This window comes from Triturus cristatus, chromosome 11 (genome assembly GCF_964204655.1).
Source record: "Triturus cristatus chromosome 11, aTriCri1.1, whole genome shotgun sequence".
Taxonomy (NCBI): domain Eukaryota; kingdom Metazoa; phylum Chordata; class Amphibia; order Caudata; family Salamandridae; genus Triturus; species Triturus cristatus.
In genome coordinates this window covers 796,175,370-796,202,790 of record NC_140594.1, presented here as the reverse complement: position 1 = coordinate 796,202,790, position 27,421 = coordinate 796,175,370, and the positions used below count along the sequence as shown (strand labels likewise).

The following is a 27,421-nucleotide window of genomic DNA, read 5'->3' as shown; positions in this document are numbered from 1 at the left end:
ACGTGTATTAAAACTAAAGAGTTTAGCTGTTGGTGGGCGATAGATGAGTGTGCCATTGAAGGTGTTCTGGCTGTCGAGCCTAATTTTAAAGGTAGTTACTTCGCCTTCTGTAAAATTTGAGATTGATTTAAACTGAATATTAAGACCATTCCTAGCTATAAGCGCTATACCCACCCCTCCTTTTACCAGCTCTGTCTTTCCTATATATTTTAAAGCCCTCTGGAAGGGGCCCTAGGAGGTCTGGTTCAGAGGAGGGATCAGCCCAGGTTTCTGTGATGAAGAATATATTGATTGCATACCCCTCCATGTGGTCATGAAATGCTAAGGCATTTTTAATGAGAGATCTAGTGTTAAGGAGAATACAGCAGGTTATATTGTGTCTTATGTCTGGATTTGTTTGCTTAGAGAGCCAGTGTCCCGCTTGAGAAAGGGGAAAACTGTTAACTACAGTGGTGCAATGGCGACATGCTTTTTTCCATGCAATCGAGTGTGGATCATAGGGAGTGCCCGGGCAGAGTTTGCCAGTGGGTCTAGGGTGCAGTAGAGTCTCCCTAGAATACTGTATTAGTGAGCCACTTAAGTCATCTGAGTAAAAACTGGCATAGTGGCTGGCGCTGTGCGCGATTCGGGCGCAGATGGGTTTGCCTTTGGTGCACCAGCGGCGTGCCCGCTGCGCACATCCGCTGAAGCATGCGCCTCAAATAGGGCAAATTACGCTGGCAACTAGACCGCCGACTTCCGAGAGTGGAAGTGTGGGCGGAAGTGAGTGCCAAGTTCAAGTCCCGCCCTCCGCTCAAACTGCACCACAGCCACGATGGACCAGGGTAGGGACTAACAGGGAATGAAGGAACAAAGTTGTAGGTAAAAAACACTATTTAAAACGTGCTGAGTGTGCAGGTAGCTGTGAGAGTGATTTCTAAAATCAGACTGTTTAATAAAACAAGACAGTCTGTGAAAATAGCTGTGAGGTATATATTTTAAAAAGGACTGTGAGTAAAAGCAAATAACTTTTGTCCAGAGTCAGACAAAGTCCTAGGATGCCAAAAATCTGATATATGAGGGCTTCTTATGTCCCATTCCAGCTCTAGATGAAGTATGAGACCGTTTTATGTCCCATTTCTGTTTTTTAATAAGTCAGAATCCAGTGGCTGCGAACCCCATGCCCATGGCGGCACTGGGCTCACAGCCAACCATCACACCCCAAGCAGCATATGGTGTGTGTGTTGATGATACCTTATTGCTGCAACAAGCTTGTGACACAACATGTTTCTGCTTGAGGTAAAGAAAGTTGACCATTGTCAAACAACATGGATTTCTTTGTTTTCAAAAATGTGACTGTTTAGTGACTATCAAGTGGATTGCGGTAGGTGTTTTCGGTCTCGAAAGTAGGTACTATTGTTTCTTCATTGTTTACTCATATCAGTGGTTTTGCGTATGCTACACGTCGTTCAGTGATGAAAATGACGTATGAAGGCAGCAAAAGCACAGCATACTTTTCCCTGCGAAGCACTCACGAGACAAGTTTATGTTTGGAAAATAGTTCATTTAACCCACTAATTATATTTTTTTTAGCAAACAGCCAAAGAACTCTGAACAGTGTGTCAAAAGCCAAATATGAGATTTGAAAACATAATTATAGGCAAGGAATTTAAACAGTGTGGGGTCAAATAGTAGTGAAAATTGGATGCCGTAGGGCAGTACCTGGTGATGAAAAGCAGGAACCCTGAGAAAGTGGGGTCAGTGGAGAGCAGTGGCTTGGGGCAGTATAAGAGGCAAGAATAAACCCAGAGACTGGAATGGACTGTGGTGACGAAGGGAAGGAAACAAGGGACAGAAGCTATATGTTAGAGCAGAGCCTCAAACAAGTGGGACTGAATGTACAGAAGAAGTCAGGGGGCTGTGGACAGAAGCAGGAGTGTAGAGCTGGCAGTGACAGAGCTGGGGTAGCTGAAGCTATGAGAGAGAGCCCAGGGTGTCTAAATGAGACCCAAAGGGGTGCAATGCCTCACCTTTAATATATTTTGAAACTCTAATTGCCTCAGTGGATTCTGCCATGCTGCTGGGGACTACTGCTGCCACCGGCGGAGCCATCCCATATCATAAGTGTGGCAGCAAGAGGTAAGCAGCCCACAAGGCACAGCGCACCTGTTCGGCAAAGTCTAGAAGTCAGGCGAAGCACTGGAACCCTGGAGCTGGCCTGGCTGCTGCCGCTCTGCTGCTGCCTCTGCACCCGGGCACGGTTTCTGCCCCACGGCTCACCCTTACAGCCCCTCTGCCTTTGCTCCTGCCCACTGCTGCCCTTCATGATTTCACTCAATGCAAAGTGTCGGCGGCATCGCTCCCAGAAACATCGTAAACAATTATTACATGGTTACCGGGTGCCAATCATGGGGTTACTAGGAGCGCCGTTGCTAGTGCTTTTTTTCGTATGAACAGGCAGTGGCCCCATCTTGGCAAGTTTGTATCTCTCGGTGGCTTCACTCTTTCTCTGTACCTGCCTATGTCTCAGCCGAGGCCGGGGCAGGAGTGAAAGAGACATTTTTTGGGCTGCCGAGTCAGGGCATAAGGGAGGGAAGAGCCATGGCTAGGGCCGCAGAGTTGCCTGGAATACGGCATGAATATCAAGCTTGGCGGGCCGAGTGGGAGAGCGTTTTCTGCCTGCAACAGGCAGAAGGATAGTTGCGCAGCCGCCATTCTTGAAACTGAAACTTGGCTTCTGGCAGAAAGGCGTGCGTCAGCCATGAATATAAAGCTTGGCGTGTCGCACTTTATAAAAAAATATAAATAAAAAAAAAAAGAATTTTGGCCATTATTAAAGTTCAAATGTGGCATCAGGGAGAAAGGCGCGCCATCATGAATATCAAGCTTGGCGTGCCACATGGGAGAGCATGTCCAACAGCAAGCTGGAGAAAGCCCTGTAAAAATGTTTTGCTCAAGGCTGTAATTGAAAGGTATTGAGTAACAACGCATGTAGCAGGAGGTGTCCTCATGGGAGGTTACAAGAAGAGAAAAGGCAGTACTAAGGAGGGACTAATAAGCCTATTGACTACTGAAAAGCCACAATTTACAAAGGACATTGACAGCAGCCAATTAAAAACATGAGCTGGAGCTTCATGCCCATATCCTGAAGACAGCATATCTCGAACAGACAGCGCAAGTGTTGCCTAGGCAAGACCTACAAAAAGGTTGGCTGAATGCTTGCTGACTGCCTGTGCTCTTCCTGTGCCCCCGACTCACAGCTTAAAGAAGTTTTACCAACATCCGCAATTGCCAGAGATCAAATCATCTGTGAATTAGCACTGTTTTTCCTTCAATATTCATCCTAGTTGTGAAGAAAAGTCATTACTCTTGGTTTTTCTTTATACATCTTTATTTCTTAGTTCTAGAAAAATCAAAGCACCAGAAAATACAAATAATCAACAGTAAGATTGCAGTTCCATGGCGGGGGTATGGGCAAGAGCCATACACAGAAAATAATCGAAAGAACCAACCCCCTTGTTATAGTCAAATGAGCATCAGTCGATAAAGAAAACCAAAACCAGAATCCATATAAGGTAAGTTAGTACAGCAGGTATGGTTCGAGTAATGTGTCGAATCGGGCTCAGTAGAAGGACTATTAACAGTGACCTAGCTGGGTCCCGAACAGTGCAAAAAAGCCTTACATGAGAGTGGAGGGAAGCGAAAGGGAGGGGAGTGGAGGGGAATCCACAAGCATTGTTAATCTTCCCTGGGGAGCAGGGGGTAGCAACAGTGCTTGTGCCCTTCAGAGTCGGATTCAGTGCCCAAAAAGAGTATCCAGACCTGAAGGTAGATTTCAGATTTATACTGAACTCTTTAGATGAGTCTCTCATATGAGGTTGTCGTATACGTTTCTATAAGCCACTCATCATGTGTGGGAAGCTGAGGAGATCTCTAGTGTCAGGGGATACCGATCTGTGCCACGGTGAGCGCCATGGACAGGAGACGCCTGGTAAGAGAAGGGCAGTCATCCATATCTTGTAAGATGATCATTTGCTGTGGGAAGGGCAAAGGCATCTGCAGGGTCTTGGTGATGGTGGATTCCACCTTCCTCCAGAATGTCTGGAATGTGAACTACAGTACTGCCCTGTTGACCACATCTCCAACAGTTACAATTTTGGAGGAGGCCTGTCAAGCAGAGTTTTTGTGGAGACGATTACCAATATTGTAAGTTTTGAGAAAGACATAGGGATTCATAAGGATGATGGGCGGATCACCACTGCTGGCTCAGCAGTGGGTGATCTGCCCGCCATCCCAACTTGATTTAGCCTCGCCATTTTATTATGGCGGGGGGTATCGCGGCGGTTGCAAAGTGCGCCCGCCGCTTTTCCGCCGGTCGGCAATCGTTCCGATTGCCGGCCGGCCGGGTGGAGCGGGGGCAGAATATGGTGGCGGTGCCTAGAAGGCACCGCCATCCATATTATGATGCCTGGTTTCAAAGACCTTTGGAAAGGCTGGCGGGGATGTGCTTTAGGGGCCCGTTGTGGGCCCCCAGAGGGTGTGGGGGGTGCACTTGGGGGGTACCCATGGTACCCCCCTGCATTCCCATGCACAAGGTGGCAGGCACTGTGCGGTGCCTGCCACGTTGTGCATGGGCATGCATAACATATCAATTTGGCATTGCGGCAGGTGTCGGTCGCATCCTAATCAGCAGTGTAGGACCACCACATGTCTGGCGGCCGGTCCCAGCACCGCCATCCTAATGGGCCCCATAGTTTCATTCTGGCTTCCTTAACTCCCTTGTCCAGGTCTAAAATTAGAGCAGCCCATTCAGATGCAGCGTATTCAACCTGCAGCGTTTTCTGCCAGGATTCCATCAATCAAGTACGGTATGATTTCACACATAGGGGGAAATAAACAAATTATACAATACGGACATCACACCTCAGAATGAACCCCAATGCATTGAGGAAATCTCCACGGGGAAATTGCATATGATCCACGGTGTGAGTCCCAGTTTGCTCCACAGGCAAAGATGTAGTTGAGCATATTTCCACCGTTAATTGGTGGGTAGGTTATATTAATCCTTGAGCGAAAGAGCAAATGTCCCCCTGCGAGATTAACTGCTCCAAAGTCAATATTACGGTTCTCCACAAAAGACACCAGAATATAGTACCCCCACTTATCCTGAGTGCCACATTGTTCCAAATTGGAGCATGATTGTGCAGTCAAATGTCTACCCATAACAGTTTATGGGTCCAAAACCACAACCTCACCATTGAGTGAATGAACGGGTTGTGTGTTAGGGAGGAAGGGGATCTGTGGCCATAAAGCAGTTGTAACACTGGGGTTACTGAGGTGAGGAGATGTTTGATGTTACCTCACAGGGGCATGTCCACAGTGGTAGCTTGCTGCTTAGCCAGTTGTGACAGTTGTAAAGCTGTGTAATAATGCTTCACACAAGGGAGGTGAGGTCGCCCTGCAATCTGTGGGCCATCAGCATGGGGGCTTTCAACCGGGACTTGGAGATGCCCAATTCAAAGGTTTTTAGATCATAACCAATCGAATGCAACAGTGACAGATTGACCAGGAGAGGCAGCATACCCAGCAAAAAAGTAAACCTGGGCACTTCCAGCATTTTTACTGATTTTATCCAATCCCAGAGCGAGATGCGAAGGTGCGTCTATTTCGCATAGTGTGTGTGTGTGTGTGTGTGTGTACTTATATAGCGCACAGCTACCCCATTTTGGGGTTTCCCGGCGCTGTACGCATACCACTAGGGAACCCTTCCTGGTTTTTCCCTGTAAAATGTCCACTCCTGGGCATCCCCAGGGTGAAGCCAGGCATCCCAGCGCTGTTGGGGCTGTTGTGGAGATTAAGCAAGCTATTGCCCAGAGTTGCAGCGTGGGACCCATGATTAGAATAGGCACCGAGGCAAGAAATCAGGTCCGAGGAATTATGAGCCCAAGACCCGCCAAGGCAGGAATTGAACCCTGGTCCCGGGCCAGACCTCGGCATCAGGGTCTGCCACTCTAACCATTGAGCCACACTTCTCCACATATTGAGTTGGAAATGTTGACTTACACTAATATTGAGTTTAAAATATTGTGACACAGAATTATCAACAGCAAGAATATTGTGCTCAAGAATATCGACTTTAAGGTAAAAAATATCGATTTTAAAAATATAAAAGTCATTAAGGTAGTTTGCAAAAATAAAGTTGTTTAAAATATCTATTTTTTAATTAGTGTTAAGTATTTTAGTATCTATTTTAAATGGTATTGTTTATGTTTCTTATATATGTTCCATATTTAGTAGTTATTAATTTTATTTTCGTTACATTTTGCAGTGTGAGGAAATTCGATTTTCGATCACGATCGCATTGAGCCGCCATTTTGTGCTCCGCCACCATTTTGTGTTGCCCTCACTCAGGCAGCACGACGAACGAAGTCTTTTCTGCTTTTCCTGCAATATTGTGTCAAAATAGCCTTGTGCCTCTGTTTACAAAGCTGGTGTTAGAGACTGGCCGAGTACACTAATCGTTGTCTGGTTTTCCTAATCCCTGTCCTAACTATCTGTTGGTTCACACTATTCTCTTCTGACTTTATCTCATCTTCTGGCCTTCGCTGTCCTCTGCTCGTATTCTCTCGTTTCACAACTGTCCTCCAAAACACACGAACTTATCTCGCCACCTGAAAGCCAGTTACAGACATGTTCATACCTTAACCTGTGGGAGGGGTGGTAAACACAGTTGGAGGAGAGGCTTCTTCGAGTTACTCGATACTTTTGTTTTCCGACTTTCCCTATTGGCTCTGACTTTCTTACAGACTATTCCTACTGGTTTTTCATGTATGTTTTAGGTGTGTTCTTCGTTAATGTATATGTCACCTATGTACTATAAAAGATTGTGCGCCACGGAGTGAAGTGGCAGTCTCCTAAGAACATACCGTGTGTACTTCTAGGACAACTGTACTAGCTGCAGCTAATAAAATCTGAACTTTTACGCCGACAGAGTATCCCCGTGTCTCTGTTAGCTGAAGCAGGAGAACCCAGGAGATTAAGGCGTACCCTGCGCCGCCAGGCCCAATTGGTTCTGGTTCTTCAACTGGCGCCCAACGTGGGGCGGCTTCAGAGGTAGTGGTTCTGCCTGAGGGTCGTGAGGAACCCCGCAAGAAAATTCTGGAGGAATCGCGAGCCACGTCAAGTGACCCCTGTATGTCGAAAGTGGTCCGAAGGTCTTTTGCAGTGTGGTTACTCCTTCCTGACGGCTACTGACAACTGCTGCCCTGACTGCCGCCCTGCCTTGGCCCTCTTTTGGTGATGTATGGTAAAGCGAGACGATAGACGGGCCTCTGTTGGTGTAAGAAGACATCTTAGTTAAGTATTGGTGGGTCGCTCCCACATTTGGTTCTTTGGTCCTTAGGTTCTTTGGTTCTTTGGTTCTTAGGTTCTTTGGGTCTTTGATTCGGGTATTGCAATAACAGAAGCCAAGGAGTAAGTACATTTGTGCTGTGTTAAGTATTTAACCCCCTTGGTGTTTGTGAACAGTCCAGTGAAATAACGATGCCTGGTCTGACTAAGTTTAAGAAACTTTGTTTTTTGGTTGTAATAGGGATTCCCGGCTGGATGACTCTTGTCCGATTCCTTCGGTTGGAACTCCCACTTATGAGCTCTCTTCTAAACATGGTGTTGGCCCCATTGCCTTTAACGAGGCATGGATCCGATACACGAAGAATGATGGTGTTATAAAATGGCCAGAAAATGGTAGTTTTGAGCCGGACATACTAGATAATTTGGAAACTATTTTATTTAAAAGAAAAGCCCGGCCGGCAATGTTTGACTCCTTCCGCCTTTGGCGTAAGGAAGCCAAACAGAGAAAAATTAAGCAAGAAAAACGAGATAGGAAAGCACAGGGTATGACAATTATACAGGCTGCTCAGCAATTTAAAGATGATGAAGTTGATAATGCGATGGAAATTTCAGAGAGACAGCATCATATGGCAATAGATAAATGCTATCCAATGTTGCCAGCCTCCACTTCTGATAAAAAAAAGGATTTAGAGGAAGATCCCTTGATGTCTCACCTACTGAGATTGCCTCTGCCCTATGTACAAGGTGCTAATGCACCCCCGTTGTTACAGCCTGTTCAGCCGCCAGTTGCGCCTCCGCTTGCTCCGGCTCTTCCACATTTGCCTCAAGTATTGCCGCCTCTGCCAGCTTTGCCTTCGACTCCTTTACCATCATCTTCTTCGCCCTCTGCTCCCCCGGTAATTACTGATTTCTCTTCAGCTAGTTCGCCTAATACCTTGTCCCCTATCCTTATGTCCAATTCTCCGTCTATGCGTAAATGACTCACAGAAACGGTCTCTGGTCTTTTATCACCTTTCTTTGAAGTGTTAAATGTGTCTCCGGCATTTTCTCGAAGACAGTCTCGTAGTCAGTTCCCAGCTTCCGAAGAACGAGAAAGGTTGGACTCTTTCGCTCGCAAATGGATTGAGAAGGGTTCTCGGTATAGCGTCCCCTACATTATGCCTACCTTCTCACAGTGGAATGCGCCTACGCAGAGATATGTTTTCAATGCTATGTGTGATACTCTTGTTAAAGGATGGGAGGATATGGACTTGGGTTCGGTTCCTCAGGGTCTGTTAGATATTCAGGCTAATTTTGATAGAAGACTCATTGTGGGTTCTAAGGTTGAGGACGCTGTAAAGACACTTGTTTCCTTTAGAACCTTATTTACCTCACAGACTTTTCTTGATTCCGATCCCTCAGTTAGGTTGACACTGAAAAATTACCCAATGAGAGAGGTTCCTCCAGTATGGAGAGAAGCGGTTCCAGCAGCAGGTGCTAATCAAGCTGTTCCTGCTCACTTCCAGCGAATATGGGTACAAGGCCCCGGGAAAAGATCTGAAGTTTTGGCCCTTAAACAGTCTCTACCGGATCCACGTAAAAACCCTGCAGGTTATTATAAAGAATTGTCACAGACTGTTGATGCTTGCATCATGAATTTAGCAGATATCGATATGTTAATGGGGAATGTAGTTCCACAAGCGTTATGGGCTAGGATTCGTAAAGAGAATCACGCCCAAGAATTAGGTGGAGACTGGGATGCTATAATTGCCGCAGATAGAGACCAAGTGGGTGGTGCAAAGCCTGATGCTTTGATTTCAGAACTCCCTGGTAGGATTATTACATTAATGAAAACGATGATGCCTGCCTTGAGAGTTAACTGGGATAAACTAGCCGCGTGTAAACAGAAGAAAGATGAGAGTATCTCCGATTTCTTCACTCGTTTCGAGGAGACATTCATTGATCACAGTGGTCAGGACATGACTACGGAGGGTGGACAGTGATTATTTGTAGATAAGTTCGTATTTAATTTGCTTTCCGAGCTGTCGCATAAGCTGAAAGACTCCGAGAGTTCATGGGCTGTTTCTTCTTCAGCTCAGATATTGGCTACTGCTCAATATTATGAAAATAGAGATAAAGAAGAAAAAGATAAGCAAGAGAAAAAGACTAAAGAATTAAAAACTAAGGTTCTCTTGCAACAGGCTTATCCACCTCGTTATGCTCAGCCCCAGTTTAAACAACCTCCACAGTTTCAAAGGGTGTATCAAAAGCCTGAGCCATATATTCCACGACCTTTGTTAGGTCCTAATCAATGTGCCTATTGTAGAGAGGAAGGTCAATTTAAGAATAGTTATCCGGTTTTATTGCAGCGCAATGGGACACTATATGCTCCGTCGTGCTGGCCTCCAGTCAGCAAACAGAGGTAGAGGTCGAGGTATGTTGACCCAAGAACAGCGTTCCCTTCCTCCTTCTAATTCCGTGAATTACTTTGATCAGCAAAATGCTCGGTCTACACAGTATTACAATGAGGATTGTTATGTTGAAGGCGGGAATGAAAGTCTTCATGCTAACTAGGACAGCCATGGACAAAGTAAGGGAGTTGTGTCGATTCCAGTAGATCAGAATGGACCTTATGTTAATGTCACTACAATGGGTGTTTCAGAGCCATTTCTTTTAGATACTGGTGCGATGAGAAGTTCTATCATTCATTCAAAACTGCCTGGGGCACCTTTGTCTGGCTTAACGAATGTATCTGTAGGTTTTTCTGGCTCCCCAGTTCGTAATCCGGATTCTTGCCCTTTGCCTATTTCAATTGGCCCTTATGATTTAGAAGTTCTGCTTCTCTTAACGAATGGTTGCGGCGAGAATCTATTGGGCTTGGATCTATTAAAAAGATTGCATGCCACAATATCTTGTTCTCCTTCTGGTGTATATCTCACTTTAGGACAAAAACTGACTTCTCCAATGTACTTGTCTAAAGATCAATTCCCACCCGAATTGCTCTCTCTTCCTACAACGCTTTGGGCTACGGGTCCAAATGATGTTGGTTGTCTTGAAATTCCACCTTATGTTGTTACTCTCAAGCCCAATGCTGAATTGCCACGTGTTCCTCAATATAGAATTTCCACTGAATGTGAAAGAGCGCTTCTGGAAATCATTCATGACTTGATTCAGAAAGATGTGGTTGAGGAAACGAGAGGTAACATATGTAATAGCCCTATTCTTCCTGTTCTTAAACGCACTGATCCTTCTCAGCCTCCTGTTTATCGCTTTGTAATTGATCTTCGGGAGGTAAACAAAATTGTTGTACCACAGTTTCCTGTTGTCCCAGATATCACTGCACTGTTGACAATGATACCTTCTACAGCAGTTTGGTTTTCTGTTATCGATCTGAAAAATGCTTTCTTTAGTATTCCCATCGCCGAAGAGAGTAGGGATATTTGTGGCTTCTCTCTTGGAGGCCGAAGCTTCCGGTTCAAGAGCGCACCTCAAGGCTATTGTGAAAGTCCCTCTATTTATAGTCAAGCTTTGAAATGTCATCTTGATGCTTTTTCCTTGCCGTCTGGTGCTGCTCTCATTCAGTACATGGATGATTTGTTAATCGCTGCTGATTCAGAGGATATATGTAAGAATGTGACGGTTGCATTGTTGCGACACTTATCCAATCTTAATCACAAGGTTTCACCTTCTAAACTACAATATGTTTGCCGAGAGGTTACCTACTTGGGTCATCTCTTATCAAAGGAGGGAAGACAATTAACCCCAGAACGTATCCAAGCAATTGTGCGAATGTCTGTGCCATCCCAACAAAGAGAGGTACGTGCCTTTCTGGGCATTACTTCCTATTGTAGGCAGTGGATCCCTAACTTCTCTCTATTGGCCAAGCCTTTGTTGGCACTCACTTTGAAAAATACGCCTCAGCCCCTTCCATGGACTGACGAATGTCAGAGGAGTTTTACCTACTTACGTTCTGCTCTGTGTTCTGCTCCTGTACTAGGTACTCCTGATTACAGCAAGCCTTTTACGCTCTATGTTCATGAAAGAGAAGGTTGTGCGTTGTCAGTCTTAACACAACGATTTGGAGATAAACAGCGGTCATGTGCCTATTTTTCGGCTACGTTAGATCCAGTAGCTAAAGCATAGCCTAGTTGTCTTAAAGCGACAGCAGCAGCAGCAATTTCTATTCGACAGTCTGCTGGAGTGGTGTTAGATAATACTCTCATTGTTATGGTGCCACATGCAGTGGATACTTTGCTAAACAGAACAAAAACACAGCATCTTACGAGTGCTCGTTTGTCTGGATATGAGCTGACGCCTTTGGCTAGTCACGTGCATATCAAACAATGTAATACTTTAAATCCAGCTACTCTGTTGCCTCTTCCAGAAGAGAAAGGTGTTCAGGAACAACATGATTGTTTCTTTCGTACTAAGGAAGAGACAAAAGGTAGAATTGACTTAACAGATACGCCATTAGTGAATCCGGATGGAACGCTATGGGTAGATGGTTCTTGTTTTAAGCTTCCTAATGGAGAAACAACTTCAGCCTATGCTGTTACTACCTTGAATACAGTCGTGGAAACAGCACGCATCAGACATAATTCAGCTCAGGCAGCTGAACTGATAGCCTTAACCAGAGCGTGTGTGTTATCCAAAGGAAAAAGAGTGAACGTGTACACCGATAGCCAATACGCTTTTGGTGTGGCGTTCAATTTTGGACATTTGTGGAAAGAAAGGGGATTCCTTACTTCCCACGGCACTAAGATACAACATGGTCAGTTGGTGACTGACCTTCTTGAGTCACTTGCTTTGCCTACCCAGATAGCAATTGTGAAGTGTAATGCACATAAGAAGATTACTGACGATGTTGGTCGCGGGAATGCATTTGCGGATGAGGTAGCGAAAAAGACAGCTAGAGATGCTACAAGTCGCATGTATGTTGCGGGCCCTGCAAATTGGGTCGGAGAAAGAGGAATATATGAGGATACAGTAGAAAGTGTGAAATCAATTCAAGAAGAGGCTACAGAGAAAGAATTAAGTAGGTGGAAAGAAAGTACAGGAATGTTAGATGAGATGGGATGTTGGGTGGAATTGTCTGAGCACCAACATTGGCTGTTACCAGATGCCTATGTACTACCTGTAGTTACTATGGCGCATGGTCCAGCCCACCTAAGTGCGAACGGAATATGCAAGCTTCTGGCTCCAGTATGGCAAAACGAAAGAATACCAAAGTGTGCAGACAATGTAGTAAAACATTGTATTATTTGCTTAATGTACAATCCAGGAAAGGGAACCCCAACTCCAGCAGGTCACTTTGCTCCTCCAACCTATCCATTTGAAGTGTTGCAAATTGATTACATTCACATGGAACGATGCAACAATCTCAAATATGTTCTAGTGGTGGTATTTGCCTTTTCCAGATGGATAGAGGCTTACCCCCTGAAAGACAATACTGCTTTATCTACAGCCAAAGTACTTCTAAAGGAGTTTTTCCCTAGATTTGGTTTGCCACGCATTGTCTGGAGTGACAATGGGAGCGAATTTGTGGGCCAAGTCATGCAAAAAGTTTGTTCAGTTCTTGGTATAAAACAGAAGTTCCATGCGGCAAACCATCCACAGTCAGCGGGTCTAGTGGAGTGCTATAATGGCACTCTAAAACTCAAGCTTGCGGAAGTACAGGCCAGTACAGGCCTTAGTTGGCCCGATGCACTACCTTTGGCTCTTCTATCCACCAGAACGGCTGTGCATTCTCGTTTGGGACTTAGCCCTTATGAGATAGTTTTCGGACACCCAGCTAATATATGGGGAGTCCCTCGCCCTAAAAAGTATTCAGACTTGCCATACCCAATGTTGATTGATTATTTGCACGACCTCACAACTAAATTGCGTGTTCTCCATCAACAGGTTCAGAGCGCTTTGCCAGAGGCCTCCACAGACTCAGGTCATTCCATCCAACCAGGTGACTGGGTTTGTGTGAAGAATTTCCAAAGGACGAAGAATTTGGAGCCTCGCTGGAGAGAACCCCGTCAGGTTCTCCTAACTACTCGTACAGCAGTGAAGGTTGAAGGAAATAAGAACTGGATTCATGGCGTGCACTGCAAGAAGGTTCCTTTGCCTTTGCCCTTTGATCAGTGGGTCCGCAAGGGTATAAGTGACTCTGAGAGCGAGAAGGTTCCACGATTTATACCTTTTAGTGATGCACGCTTGAATGGAACATTGTCGGAAAAAGAAAACAACGACGTTCTCCCAGAAGCTGTACCACCACATTTTCGTCTGAATACCACAAATCCACGAACATTGTTTCAGGATCAGACTGTACCTGATAAGGCTCATTACGATTTAAGACCCAGACTGAAGAAGAAAACTTGAGATTCTCTCTTCTATGTAGTTCTATCCCGGTTGCAGGGTCACAGTAGGAGTCTTGGTTGTGACCTGATTAGTGGCAATAGGCCTGCAGGACTTGCAGTGTCATAGGACGGCAGACAATTGTGACCAAGTGATTAAGGAAGATTGCCGTGAGCATCCATTTTGAAGATGGAAACTACATTAGGCGAGAGAGAGAGAAGGAACAAAATGAAAGACAATCATTGTAAAATAATATACAGTTGTCGTGGTATAACTTTATGTATTTTCATATTATTGTGTATTTTATTGGCGTGTATAGGTTGGATTGTTTACGCTATGCAGCAAAAAGTTGTCCCTTCTTCTATCTCCGAGCCTTCTTATTCTACTATCTCTCCGCATCTGTTTCATACACTTCCTCAACATGAACTCGTTAGAAGAATCGAATATTACAATAATTCGTTTATTCAGTTATTACACCAACACCAATTAGTAATTAATACAACCGATAGTTGGGTGTGGACTAATGCCTCATACCACAGAAAAAGGAATGCCATATTTAGTCCTTCCGTTCTCTTGGGCTTGGGCTTATTTTGTAATTTTCTCTAACGCCTATCAAAGCCGATTTAAACGACCTGTCAGTTCTTATATTGGTGGACCAGATTTCAGTCATAGTTCATTGATAAAACGAATGGTAGCTATGGCTAAAATCATGGAAAATAGTAAAATTTCTGCTGATGAGAGAAAAGCATATACTAATTGGAACGTCACTCATTATATCACTAGCCTTAGTGATAAGGTTAAACAAGGAAAGTCTCCACCAATTTGGACTGTACCTTATCAAGGCAATTTCTGTTTGCAAATAAATGGCCAAACTACTGACCCCGAACAGAGAAAAAGCTTTTGTTCCCATACTTACATCCACTCCTCTCAGAATTTGCCGCCATTAGTGCCATCTCAGGGCACGTATTTCATCTGTCACGATAGAGCCTATACGTGGTTGCCGACTGGTTTTTCTGGAACTTGCTATATAGCTTTTCTTCTCCCCCCTACATACACTGCTTCTTCAAATTTCCATAAAAACGGATATGGCAGAGGAATTATTGATTCCAAAGACACAGCAGGTCAAGAGGGAGGAGACTTCCTAAAAAGGATTTCTTCCTTTTTGGGGTCCTATGGCAAACAGCAGGAATATGAGACAACTGGTTCGTGTTGTAGAGACTACCATAGGAGCTTTGAGTAATATTACAGCGGAACTACAGGCGGATCGTCTTATGACTTTACAGAACCGAGTTGCCTTAGATGTTATTCTTGCAGATCATGGTGGAGTCTGTAAATTGATCAAATCGAGTTGCTGTATTTATATACCTGATGACGCTCCGACAGTATACCAGGCTATCTCTAAATTACATATAATCTCCGAGTCGATTCATCAAGACGAAGGAGATTGGTCATTATTGGAGTGGTTTTGGGGACTACTGTCCAAATGGGGTTGGAAAATACTAACATTCCTTGGTATGGTTTTAGCCATTGTTTTCTCTTGTTGTCTTTGTATGCACTGTGGTCCCGCCATCTGCGACCTTTGTGCTACTATGTGCATCCCAAAACCTAAGACACAAAGAACAGAGAATATTAGAATGATGTTACAGCAACAGCTTGATGACCTCATGGCCATCGACATCGACTCAGATTGATGTGAGTCTGTGTATCTTGCCTGAGTTCTGGCAAAAGGAGGGTCTGAGGAAATTCAATTTTCGATCACGATCGCATTGAGCCGCAATTTTGTGCTCCGCCACCATTTTGTGTTGCCCTCACTCAGGCAGCACGACGAACGTAGTCTTTTCTGCTTTTCCTGCAATATTGTGTCAAAATAGCCTTGTACCTCTGTTTACAAAGCTGGTGTTAGAGACTGGCCGAGTACACTAATCCCTGTCTGGTTTTCCTAATCCCTGTCCTAACTATCTGTTGGTTCACACTATTCTCTTCTGACTTTATCTCATCTTCTGGCCTTCGCTGTCCTCTGCTCGTATTCTCTTGTTTCACAACTGTCCTCCAAAACACACGAACGTATCTCGCCACCTGCAAGTCAGTTACAGACATGTTAATACCTTAACCTGTGGGAGGGGTGGTAAACACAGTTGGAGGAGAGGCTTCTTCGAGTTACTCGATACTTTTGTTTTCCGAAGTTCCCTATTGGCTCTGACTTTCTTTCAGACTATTCCTACTGCTTTTTCATGTATGTTTTAGGTGTGTCCTTCATTAATGTATATGTCACCTATGTACTATAAAAGATTGTGCGCCACGGAGTGAAGTGGCAGTCTCCTGAGAACATACCGTGTGTACTTCTAGGACAACTGTACTAGCTGCAGCTAATAAAATCTGATCTTTTACGCCGACAGAGTGTCCCCGTGTCTCTGTTAGCTGAAGCAGGAGAACCCAGGAGATTAAGGCGTACCTTGCGCCGCCAGGCCCAATTGGTTCTGGTTCTTCAAGTGGGTTGTGGGTTTATAGGGGAATAGAGTGGGAAGTAATTTAATTATAATAAAGTAATGAATATTTTTTATTTAATAAAATGAACTTAATTGAGATTTTATAATGTTGTGTTTTTAATTTTTGGGGGTATATTTTAGGTGCAGGTTGTGGGGTTTGTAGGGGTAAAGGTGGGAAGTAATTTATTTGTAATTAATTAATTAATTGGTAATCAATATTAATTAATTATCTGACAATTAAATATAGAAATTGTGTAATAAATTTTAGTTATGGGTTGTGGGGATTTTAGGGGTACAGGGTGGGAAGTAATATATTTTTAATTAGTTGATAATTAATATTGAATAATTAGGGTAATTGCATCATTACTTTTTTGTGTTTGGGTTTTGGGTTTATAGGGGTGCAGGGTGGGGAGTAATTTTAGTTGCTAAATACTATTAGTTATTTAATTGAAAAAAAATGTAACAGTGTAATAATTTTTTTATTTACATGTTAATTTTATGTGTGGGTTGTGAGGATTATAGGTGTAAAGGGTGGGAAGTTAATTAAATGTTATGTTTTTTAATTTGTTTTTTAATTAATAATATTTGTTTAATTAATAACTCATTATGTTAATCAAGCAAATAGATGTTTTTTCAATTTGAGTTGTGTGGTGTTGTAGGCTAGGCAGTCAATAGACTAAATTTAAGTAATAGTTCATGTTTTTGGTAATAAATAATTTCTAAATAAAAATATTTATTTGTTTCAAAATTATTTTTTTATTTTATTTAATATAATATTTTAGTTATTTGTGATATGTATTTACCATTATAATACGTATTTTTTAAATGTTTTAATATAAAATCAATTTTTATTTTCATTAACACATTTATATATTTTTGTTCTTACTATCTCAAAAAAAAATTTTATTCTGTTGATGACATTTTCTTTGTTTTTCATTTTGAACTGACTGGAGTGAGAATAGTAAATGTTGCCCCTCTGCAATCCAACACTTGCTCTATTGATGCATTGACTGGAGTGGGAATAGTAATTTTTACCCCTCCACTATTCAACACTTTCCCTTCTGTGGCACTCATTGGAGTGGGAATAGTAGTTTCTACCCCTCCGCTATCTAGCACTGTCCCTACTGTTGCACTGACTGGAGTGGGAATAGTAAATGTTAACCCTCCCCTGTCCAACACTTTCCATACTGTTGCACTCAATGGAGTGGAAAAAGTGATTTTTACCTCTCCGCTATCCAACACTTTTCCTACTGTTGCACTAATTGGAGTGGGATTAGCAATTTTTATGCCTCCACTATCCAACGCTTTCCCTACTGTTGCACTCACTGGAGTGGAAATAGTAATCTTTACTTATTTGCTATGCAACACTTTCCCTAGTGTTGCACACATTTGAGTGGGAATAGTAATTTTTACCCCTCCACTATCAAAACACTTTCCTTACTGTTGCACTGACTGGAGTGGGAAATTTAAGTTAAAAGATGTTTAAATAGTTTAATGTTTTAATTTATAATAGAATGGGTTTTTTTTAAATAGATTTGATGTTATTTGCATATATGTAGGTAGTTATAGTTAGGACCTAGTTTCCATAGGAAAAGCGTTTTTTGTTTTCCCAATAACTTTGGCATTGTTTGACGAATCTTCGCGAAATTTTCAAAACTAGTGGGGCGCTCCGGTCAACTCCTGTCTTGAAAGTTTCGGGGTGATTCGCAGAGAAAAAAGGGGGGGCCCAAAACGCGTTTTCTCCATGTTATTTTCCATAGGAAACTTTAGACAAAGCTACAGCCCGAACTGCTGAACGGAATTACACCAAATTTGGCAAAAAGGTAGCCCTTGGTTCAGAAAGAGTCCTTTTTTTGTTAAATGGGGTAGATCCGTTCAGTAGTTCCTGTGAAATTAGAAAAAGAAAGAGTTTTGATATCTATGGCCGCGGTGGGTTTGCGAACCCTCTCGACCACGAGCTTTTATTCTAATTGTCTGCCAACACTCCAAAACAGGAAGTGTTGGCAGCCAACTTGTGATTTGGTAGAACCGAGTCACAAGAAAACAGTAGTAAAAAGATAAAAAAAGAAGAAAAGGGGGCAGGGTAGAAACACCTTGACCCCCTAGGCCTGCTCAGGGTGTTCCACAAGAACGCCCAGGGCCAAAAAAAGCATTTTTTAAAATAATTTTGGCAGAAATTGCGATGGGGTCGTGAATCCCGCTGAAATTATAATCCTGAGGGTCCCTGGGGCCAACTAGCCCACCAGGTACCTCCAGTGAGCACCACAGAGTTGCGTTGCAGAGAGGTCTAAAAAGGGGGGTGGCCACAGACCACCTCTCTGCAACACAGCCCTGTGGCGCTTACTGGAGGTTCCTGGTGGACTTGTTGGACCCCAGGGACACTCAGGATTCAAGGGGACTTAATCCCCAAACTTAAAATGCGCCACAGGGTATGTTTGCACACTTGTCACATCAGTCTCCGCCCCCTCCCTGCACCACTGTGCAAACGGGCCCTCTGGTGCATTGTAAGTTGGGGGATTAAGTCCCCTTGAATCCCGAGGGTCCCTTGGGTCCAACTAGCCCACCAGATACCTCCAGAAAGCGCCCATGAGGTGCATTGCAGAGAGGTGTAAAAAGGGGCAAGGCCTCAGAACACCAATCTGCAACACAGCCCTGTGACCGCTTCTTGGAGTTATCTGGTGGGCTAGTTGGCCCCCAGGGACACTCAGGATTCAATAGTACGTAATTCCCAATATACAACATCCTAGGGGGAACATTTGCACAGTGGTGCAGGGAGGGGGCGGGTCTGAGGTAAGAAGTTAGCAATCTTGCTGTGTGAGACTTACTGGTGGTAATAAAAGGGATAGTTGGCCTCCAAGTTTGACTTTGGGGGCTAACTACTCCTCCTGTTACCGCCAGTAAATGCCACACAGAGGGATTGCTAAGAGGTGTTTAAGAGGCCACGCCCACCTTTCTCCACCACTCTGGAAACATGACTGGTATGTTATAGTTAGAAATTAGCATTTATAAAACCTTTGAAATTCACTGAAAAAAACATAGGTTTCAGGGATGTTATAGTTAGAAATTAGCATTTAAAAAACCATTGAGATTCACTGAAAAAAACCATAGGTTTCAGGCACGTTGTAGTTAGAAATTAGCACTTAAACCTTGTAAATTCACTGAAAAAACCATAGGTTTCAGGTACGTTATAGTTAGTTGGACATTTCTATCGTACAAAACCATAGAAATTGCCCCATTATAGTTAGTTCAACTAACTATAACTCGCGCACCCGCAATGCACTTCTGTTGACGTCACATATTACATCATTCATGACATGGTCAGTGACATCACTGATGACATCTCAAATGACATCACTGATGACATCACTGATGACATCATCCATGTGAATATCTGATGCACCTCCTCACACTCTAATATAACCTTTGATACACCCACTGTAAAATAGAGACTATCATTTTCGAAACCATCGACACACCAATAACAGTTACTACATGCACACTCACTGATTCCTAGTTCTACACCCACATCCACTCATTCACCCATGAAGTCACTCATACATGCAGTCACTCATCAATACAACACTATCATAAGCACTCATACACCTATACAGACACTCACACACCACCACTCATCCATGGAGTTACTCACACAGCTAGTCAGTCATGCAAAGAATCAATCACACTTCCATTTACTGACCAATACAGTTATACACACACCACATCACTTATTCAAACAGAAACAAACGCATACTTACTATCTTATACAATCACTGATACAGGTACACACACATCCATACAGCCACTCTCACAATCACTGACTCTCACGTATAGTGATTTATATACTCCAACTCTCATATACACTGCCTTTTACATATATAGTCACTTGGACATGGACCACTGAGACATCAATCCTCTCACCAACACACCCATACACACACTCACCCACCATACAGCTGTTTGCACATGCGCTCTTGAACCCATACACCCAGTGAATCAACCACTCACACATCTATGCACAGAATCACACACCTCCCACCCACCCACACACACACTCAGGCACTCATACAAATACTCAGGCAACCAATAAATAGCCCATATAGACACTGATGTAGTTACTGACCAACGCATGCAGCAGCTTACACAACAACAGACAGACTGATACAGACATTCACACAGTTTAGTCACTAACCCACGCACAGTAAGACATGTTTAATCACTTACTTATACAATCAGTCACGCACCTACAAAAGACTCCATTCACACACTTATACACCCACTCATTCTTCAATATACCTTGGCATATATATATAAAACAAATGTAAGCTTTACAGAAACACACAGTCACGGGATGATGTCATCAGTGATGTCATTTGAGATGTCATCAGTGATGTTTTCAGTGATGTCACTGACCATGTCATGAATGATGTAATAATTGACGTCATCAGAAGTGCATTGCAGGTGCGCGAGTTATAATTAGCTGAACTAACTATAATGGGGCAATTTATATGGTTTTGTACGAGAGAAATGTCAAACTAACTATAACGTCCCTTAAACCTAAGGTTTTTTCAGTGAATTTCTAAGGTTTTTTAAATGCTAATTTCTAACTATAACGTGCCTGAAACCTATTTTTTCATTGAATTTCAAAGGTTTTTTAAATGCTAATTTCTAACTATAACGTCCCTGAAACCTATGGTTTTTTCAGTGAATTTCAAAGGATTTTTAAATGCTAATTTCTAACCATAATATAGCAGTCATGTTTGCAGAGTGGTGGAGAAAGGTGAGCGTGGCCTCCAAACACCTTTTAGCAATCCCACTGTGTGGGATTTACTGGAGGTAACAGGAGGGGTAGTAAGCCCCCAACATCAACCTTGGGGACCAACTACCCCTTTTATTACCTCCAGTAAGTCCCACACAGCAGGATTGCTAACTTGTTATGTCAGGCCCGCCCCCTCCCTGCATCATTGTGCAAATACGCCCCCTGGCGAGTTGTAAGTTGGAGGATTAAATCCCCTTGAATCCTGAGGGTTCCTGGGGGCCAACCAGCCCTCCAGGTACCTCCAGTAAGCGCCACAGAGGTGTTCCGAGGCCATGCCCCTTTTTACACCACACTGCAAACACTGCTTCTGGCGCTTACTGGAGGTACCTGGTGGGCTAGCTGGTCCCCAGGGACCCTCAGGATTCAAGGGGACTTAATTCCCCAACGTACAATGCGCCAGGGGGCGCGTTTGCACAGTGGTGCAGGGAGATGGCTGGGCCTGACTTAACAAGTGTGCAAACACTCCCCCTGGCCGCGGGGCCCCCCTTCCGAGGCCACTTTCGGCCCCGGGGACCCCATCCCCCGGGGCATGGCCAGTCTTTAAAAAAAAAATATTTAATACTTTAGATGGGGCCGCATGGCCCCCTCTTCAGGCCAATTATGGCCCTGGGAACCCTATCCCCCAGGGCTGGCATTTCTTTTTTTGTATGTTTCATTTATTTTATTGCGGGGAGGGGGGCCACTTCTTACCCTGGGGACCCCATCCCCTGGGGCCTGGCCTCTGTGACGGGGACCGTGGGGGGAGCGCCAATGCCCCCACGGTCCCGCCGGCTCCCCGCCTACTGCAGGAGCCGGCATTGCTTTTGTACAAGGGGAGCTGCTGACATGCACCGAGATTGAAGGTTACAATCTTAAGACTAGGAGTTCAGCTACCACAGGGATACATCACAAATTCACCATTCGTAGTGAAAGTGGCGAACAGGCAAGTATGTGTGATAATGGACAGGGATGGTAAGAGGAGCAGGCGATAAAGAAACAAGCTGGGCTGCACTACTTGAGGGGGGCACACAAGGAAATACTCAGGTGGACCCGAGCTGGTCCAGCATGCAGGCACTCACTGCAAGGGAGAGAGGGCAAGGGGAGAGGATAAGGTAGGGGAATGGGCTGCTTGAGGGAGAGCAAGGGAAGGTGGGGAGGTTTAGGCAGGGAAGGTCAGAAATTAAAACTATGAGGGATATCGGCCCACGGAAGACCAGTGGATGAGCACAAAGCTGTGTAGGGCCAGGGGCAGCCCCAATGAGAGGACGGTTCCCTTCTCATTGCTGAGGGGCTTGGTGAGCGGGGTGGAGAGGGGGCACTGGACAGTCAGGTCCAGTACATGAGGGCAGGAGAAGTGTTGTGGGAAGAAGGGGCGGGCAGGGGGAGATAGTAAGGGAAGAATAGAGGGAGCAGGAAAGGGCTTTCTGGGCCCATCAGGGTCACCATGGAGGGAGGCCACAACAACAACAGGGGCCAAGGCAGCCCACACATAAACAGGAGACAAATCAGTCTCAGGGGAGGGAGTCTGGAGGATGAGAAGGGTGTGTGTGGAAGGATGAGGGCAGGCAAATTCTCAACGATAAAAGAACAACAGTGCAACCATCGTCAAAAGAGTCAATAATGCACAAACTGTGCATGATACTCATCTGGGTCCAGCTTCTCAGGTGACTACTACCAGCTCATTGTCATCCAATCGTGGTTTCCCTGCTCACAAAGGCAGACTTGAGCGGGGATCGAGATTTGTCTCTAGTCAAGTCCTGGAGAAGTTCAACAACATTTTTGAAGCACTTTCTCACCGTCGGATTGTTTTTCAAAAGTCTGTCCTGAATCCTGCCCTGTTGGGATTGCTGATGCTGTGACCTGCGGTGAGAAGAAGAAGGGAGCTCCAGAGGGGGTACATGGGTGTCTATGCCAGTTTCAACAAAGCTCTTGAGGAAGTGCTGCAGGTCCTTGGCCCAATGGAAAGTTGTGATCGGCCATATTTGGTAATCCACATTGTAGAGGATGAAAAAAAAACATATTTGATGTCAAGCTACCACAGTTGTGGTCTCAGGAACAAGAAGGCTTTAAGTTTCATTTTTTTGTTGTTTTATATAGCGTGAACTCGACTTGAAGGTATCAGAACGCTTCACATGAGCACCAGTTGTGTAACAGATGATACATTTATTTTGTTAGGCACGGAAGATTAGGTGATTTGCCCAGAATCACAGGATGTTGAGCACCACTTCCGAACCCTGAACCCAGTTCCCCAGCTTCAAGGTTAACCGCTCTAGCCATTAGGCCACATCCTCTCCCCTAATTTGGTTGTTGGCTGTTTGGTTGTTGGTTTCCTTAGAACATTTTCAGTTATGTGAACTTTCTGAGAGTCTGTGTCATACGGACCGTGCTGACATACTGCCATCAAGAGCTGAAGAGTCTCTTTGTGATGAAGTAGGCAGGCTATTATGTGTCTTTCTTTGTCTCTAGTGGTGGGTCAGAAGGTTGGAAACCATTGCGCTCGCTGAAACTCCACAATTGGGTCAAAGAAGAGGCCAGTGAGGCACGGGATCAGATCCAAAAGGAAACGTTTAATGTCTCCTCTGTCCATATTCTCGGGGACACCATAAAGACGGACATTGTCCCTCTGAGCCCCATCATCCACCACTTTCTACCAGGGATGCCAACTGTCAGCGTTCCAGAACACAGATGGAGCCGGTTTACTTTCCAGCACTGCCACTCTTTTTTCCAAGTTCTCCACTTGACAGTGGAAGAGTCCAATTTCAGGTCGAGTGGATTTGACTCAGAAGAGAGATCGAACATTTTGGAGTCAATATTTCCCAGAGTGGCACCCACAGTATGATTTCTCGAAGGATGGCCTCCATGGTGGTGTCGAGAGATACTGGTGGTTATTTTCTCTCTCCTACCACTTCAGTAAAGAGCAATTGTCTTCTGGCCTTTCTGGAGGCCATTGCCCAGCGCACTCTGGGGCTGATGCCAGCATAGAGGAGGGTCGATCACCAGATGCCCAATGGGGCAATGATGCTGGAATGAAACAGATCACACAGTGGTAGTGGCTACACTCAGGGCTTGTATACTCTACCCACTGCACCCCGCGGATGGTGGCACTGTAAGGAATTGTAGGGGATGCCTGTACAGTAGGGAAGTGTAACCATTGTTGAATCACTGTGGCTAGTGTAGAGGTTAGGGGCAAGAAGTGTGCCCCACCAATCACCTAAAGTACATCTCGTGGTGGCTTCCCCACAAGCCAATAGACCATCCAACCAAGCAAGTCACAGGACAGGGGGGCCTATCCATCTTCTAATGAAGTCACCCATCAGGCCATCCAAAGTCTATGGAGGCATGGCATCTCCCCTGCAACATAAGGCGGGCTCGAACCCTCATTCACAGTGTCTGCCTGAGGTAATAAACAGTCAAAGATGGGCTCAGCAAGGGATGTCTTAGGTATGATCAGCAAGCAGAAGGCTGTGCTAACATGTATTCAGATGGTGGAGATCACAGACGTATGCAGAGCTGGCCCAGGCCAACAATGTCTGTGCCATCCCCGCTGCATCACAGAGTCCTGCCCTTAAGGCAGTCGCAGGAAGATGAGGCCTAGGTGGGCGAAAAAAGTCTGTGGGAGAAGTCCGGTGCCTACCTCCTGATTTCCAATGCGGCCTCAGGTAAGTGGAGCTGCCAGGTCGAGGACCGGGGGAACAGGAAATGCTCCTGATGTTGCTCTACAGGTGGGTAGTGAAGCAGAAGCATTGCGCCCCCCCGGGGGGGACTCAACAATATGGGTGCCAATGCAGGTCATTACAGCAGCTCCAACATATTGGGATGAAGGCACTGGGTTGGGTCATCGAGCAGAAGAAGCAGTCTCTACATCAGACCCTGCCATCCCTGCTGATGCGTCCTCTCGCCCCCATGCCAGTGCATTGTTGTTGGGGAGAAGAGAGCCGCATGAAGCACAGCAAGCTCATCTGTAAAGCCTCCATCCCCAAGGATCTTTACGAGGAGGTGACCATCTTTTATGGTGGCCAAACCTTACCCCCCTTCTCTTTGTTATCGAACTAAGATGCAATGGAGAATTTCATTATTCTATGTTATTTAAGTGTTAACTGTATCTGTGTGCCTGTACCTCCATCAATCTCTAAAAGTTAGCCTAGCCTGCTCAACATTGCTAATTCCTGCAAGTCATTGTTTGAAAAGGAAGTTCCTGACATTCCAGAGATCTGTAAATAAATATCCATCCCCTAGAGCAGAAACCTACCAGTCATATATTCGTCATGAGGATTGCCCATTACCTTTGTACCTCCCAGGTTCTCTAAAATCCCATTACCTTTGTATCCCCGAGGTTCTCTAGAATCAACTTGAGGGTGTCATTTGAGATTCTAGCACTCTACGAAGGTCCTATAGTTTGAAGTGCAATCTTGCTTTGCCGTCAAGCTATGAGTTATAGCAGTACTTAATTTGCGCCATTGTTTGTCGGTGCTCGGCACCTGCACTTTTTTCTAAACATTGCCACATATTTATCAACCACATGATGGCACTATGTGCACATTTATTTTCAACAGAATTCCTCATTAATGTACTTTTTAAAAACTAGCTGGTCGGTAGTGCTGTCACTGGCATTTGGCAGTAGTGGCAGGAGCAGGGCAGTGCCAGCTGCAGTGGACTCCCAAGAAATACTTTTGGTCCTAGCACTTAACTTTTTACAAATTAATCACTGAGCAATAGTTGTTCATCCATGACTGAGAGTACTCTTAGAGGCCTTTAAATGTTGCCTGATTCTTTTCAGGTATACCGGATGTTATGGACATCGACATTGAATTAAATAGAAAAAATAATGACAGCATGAAAAAAGACAAATGAACGAGATGAAGATTAAATGAAATAGGATGGATGGAAGAACCTGGGAGGACCTAGTTAATGAGAGGTTAATGGTGGGGACAGAAAAGGGTTGCAAACCCACTGTTTGTCTTCCATCCGCAAATCTCTCTCTCTCCACATATTAAAAATCTTTCTTGGTAAGGCTGGGTTACCTAGTAGTTGCAAACACAACACTCTCACCACTCCTCCTTGGCAACATTTCCTTAAAGTTTCCACTACAGACCAGCAGCTGCACTGATTGTGAGAGACCAACAGTGGCATCTACTTTCCAATATGATCAAATGAAGCCAACAAAGGCCTTATGTTACTAAGCAGAAATGGCTGTGTATTTTAAAAACTACAATGTTTTCACTTAATGAAAATGACAACAGATACGCACAAATAAGTATCTAAATCATACAAAATGTCTGGGTATTGATAATTGGTCTCTATCCCGCAATTACGAGTGACTGTTTTGCTTTTTTATAGCAAACTGTAATTATATATTTTTGAGGCAAAGTAATAGAAAGAAACTTGTTGTCCCTGCCTTAATGTAGGTTATGTTGGGTACTCTCACCTACCAGTTGTGCTCTGTCCCAGGGCAGAGCCTTGCACAAATGGAACAGTCCAGAAGAGTCCAGCATTGTCTCCTTACTTTCCTCCATGTATGTCGTTTCACGCCTAGGTTGGTTGAAGAAAATGTAGTGCTTAGCATGATTACACATTGTTAAAGTCAGTCAAGACCAAAAGTAATCAATTAACTAAATCCAAAAGACAGGAATTTTTATTAGTATTAGGCACATAGCTGTAAACGTACTTTTAAAAACCATTCCGTTTTAGTTAAAAAGCATTCACTTGGAAAACAAAATTTCAAATTCGAACGTTAACCTTGATCACAACTTACTATACATCGAATTGACTCCAGTTCCCAAATTGCCTGTTACAAGATTTTCAACAGCAAATCAGGCTGGTTTTATACATCAAAATATCTGTATTAGCCAGCTAACTCTATGACTTGGTTACGGTTGTATAAAAAAACACAATTTCACAAAATATTTTATTCAGACTTGAGATAAAATAGCTTTACAATGTATTGCCATTTAACAGAATAGGAAGCAGTGTCCTTTTTAATTAACAAAAAAAAAAACCCAAAAAAGGTTTTAATTGTACATAAATGTGTGACATTTTTAAACTCAGGCCCCATTACAATCATATCGAAAATACTAGAATTGGGCCGTGTGAGAATGTGGATTTTTATCTAGGGGAAATTCGAGAGTTGACTGTTGTTAGAAATGGGATTTCTGGTTGGCTAGGACTTGCGCCAAAGCCAGGCAGAAACCACCACTCTAGTCAGGGCAAGGAAGTTACACGCCAAAGATAACCCCTGCTCACCCCCTTGGTAGCTTGGCACGAGCAGTCAGGCTTATCTCTGAGGCGATGTGTAAAGCGTTTGCGCGCGCATCCAGCAACAACACACAAGGCCCACCACAAAGGAAACTCCACACAAGGTATTCTATAAAAATAACCTTTGTATTACCAAAACACATTAGATAAAAACACACACTTTACAATGTGCCAACAGGCACGGGCAGAATTAACAAGGGATTAGATGTACAGGGGACAGGGCAACATGGACCACTGT

General features: G+C 44.2%; 1 protein-coding gene across 1 annotated transcript in view; it reads right to left on the bottom strand.

Moving 5' to 3' along the window:
• Nucleotides 1-27,421, bottom strand: part of LOC146785455 (calcium-activated potassium channel subunit alpha-1-like) — a 1,319,298-nt gene that overhangs the window by 442,022 nt on the left and 849,855 nt on the right. Inside the window, exon 23 of the mRNA XM_085633050.1 lies at nucleotides 26,361-26,438. Within this exon, the coding sequence (XP_085489176.1) occupies nucleotides 26,361-26,438 (78 nt within the window). The remainder of the gene's footprint in view (nucleotides 1-26,360; nucleotides 26,439-27,421) is intronic.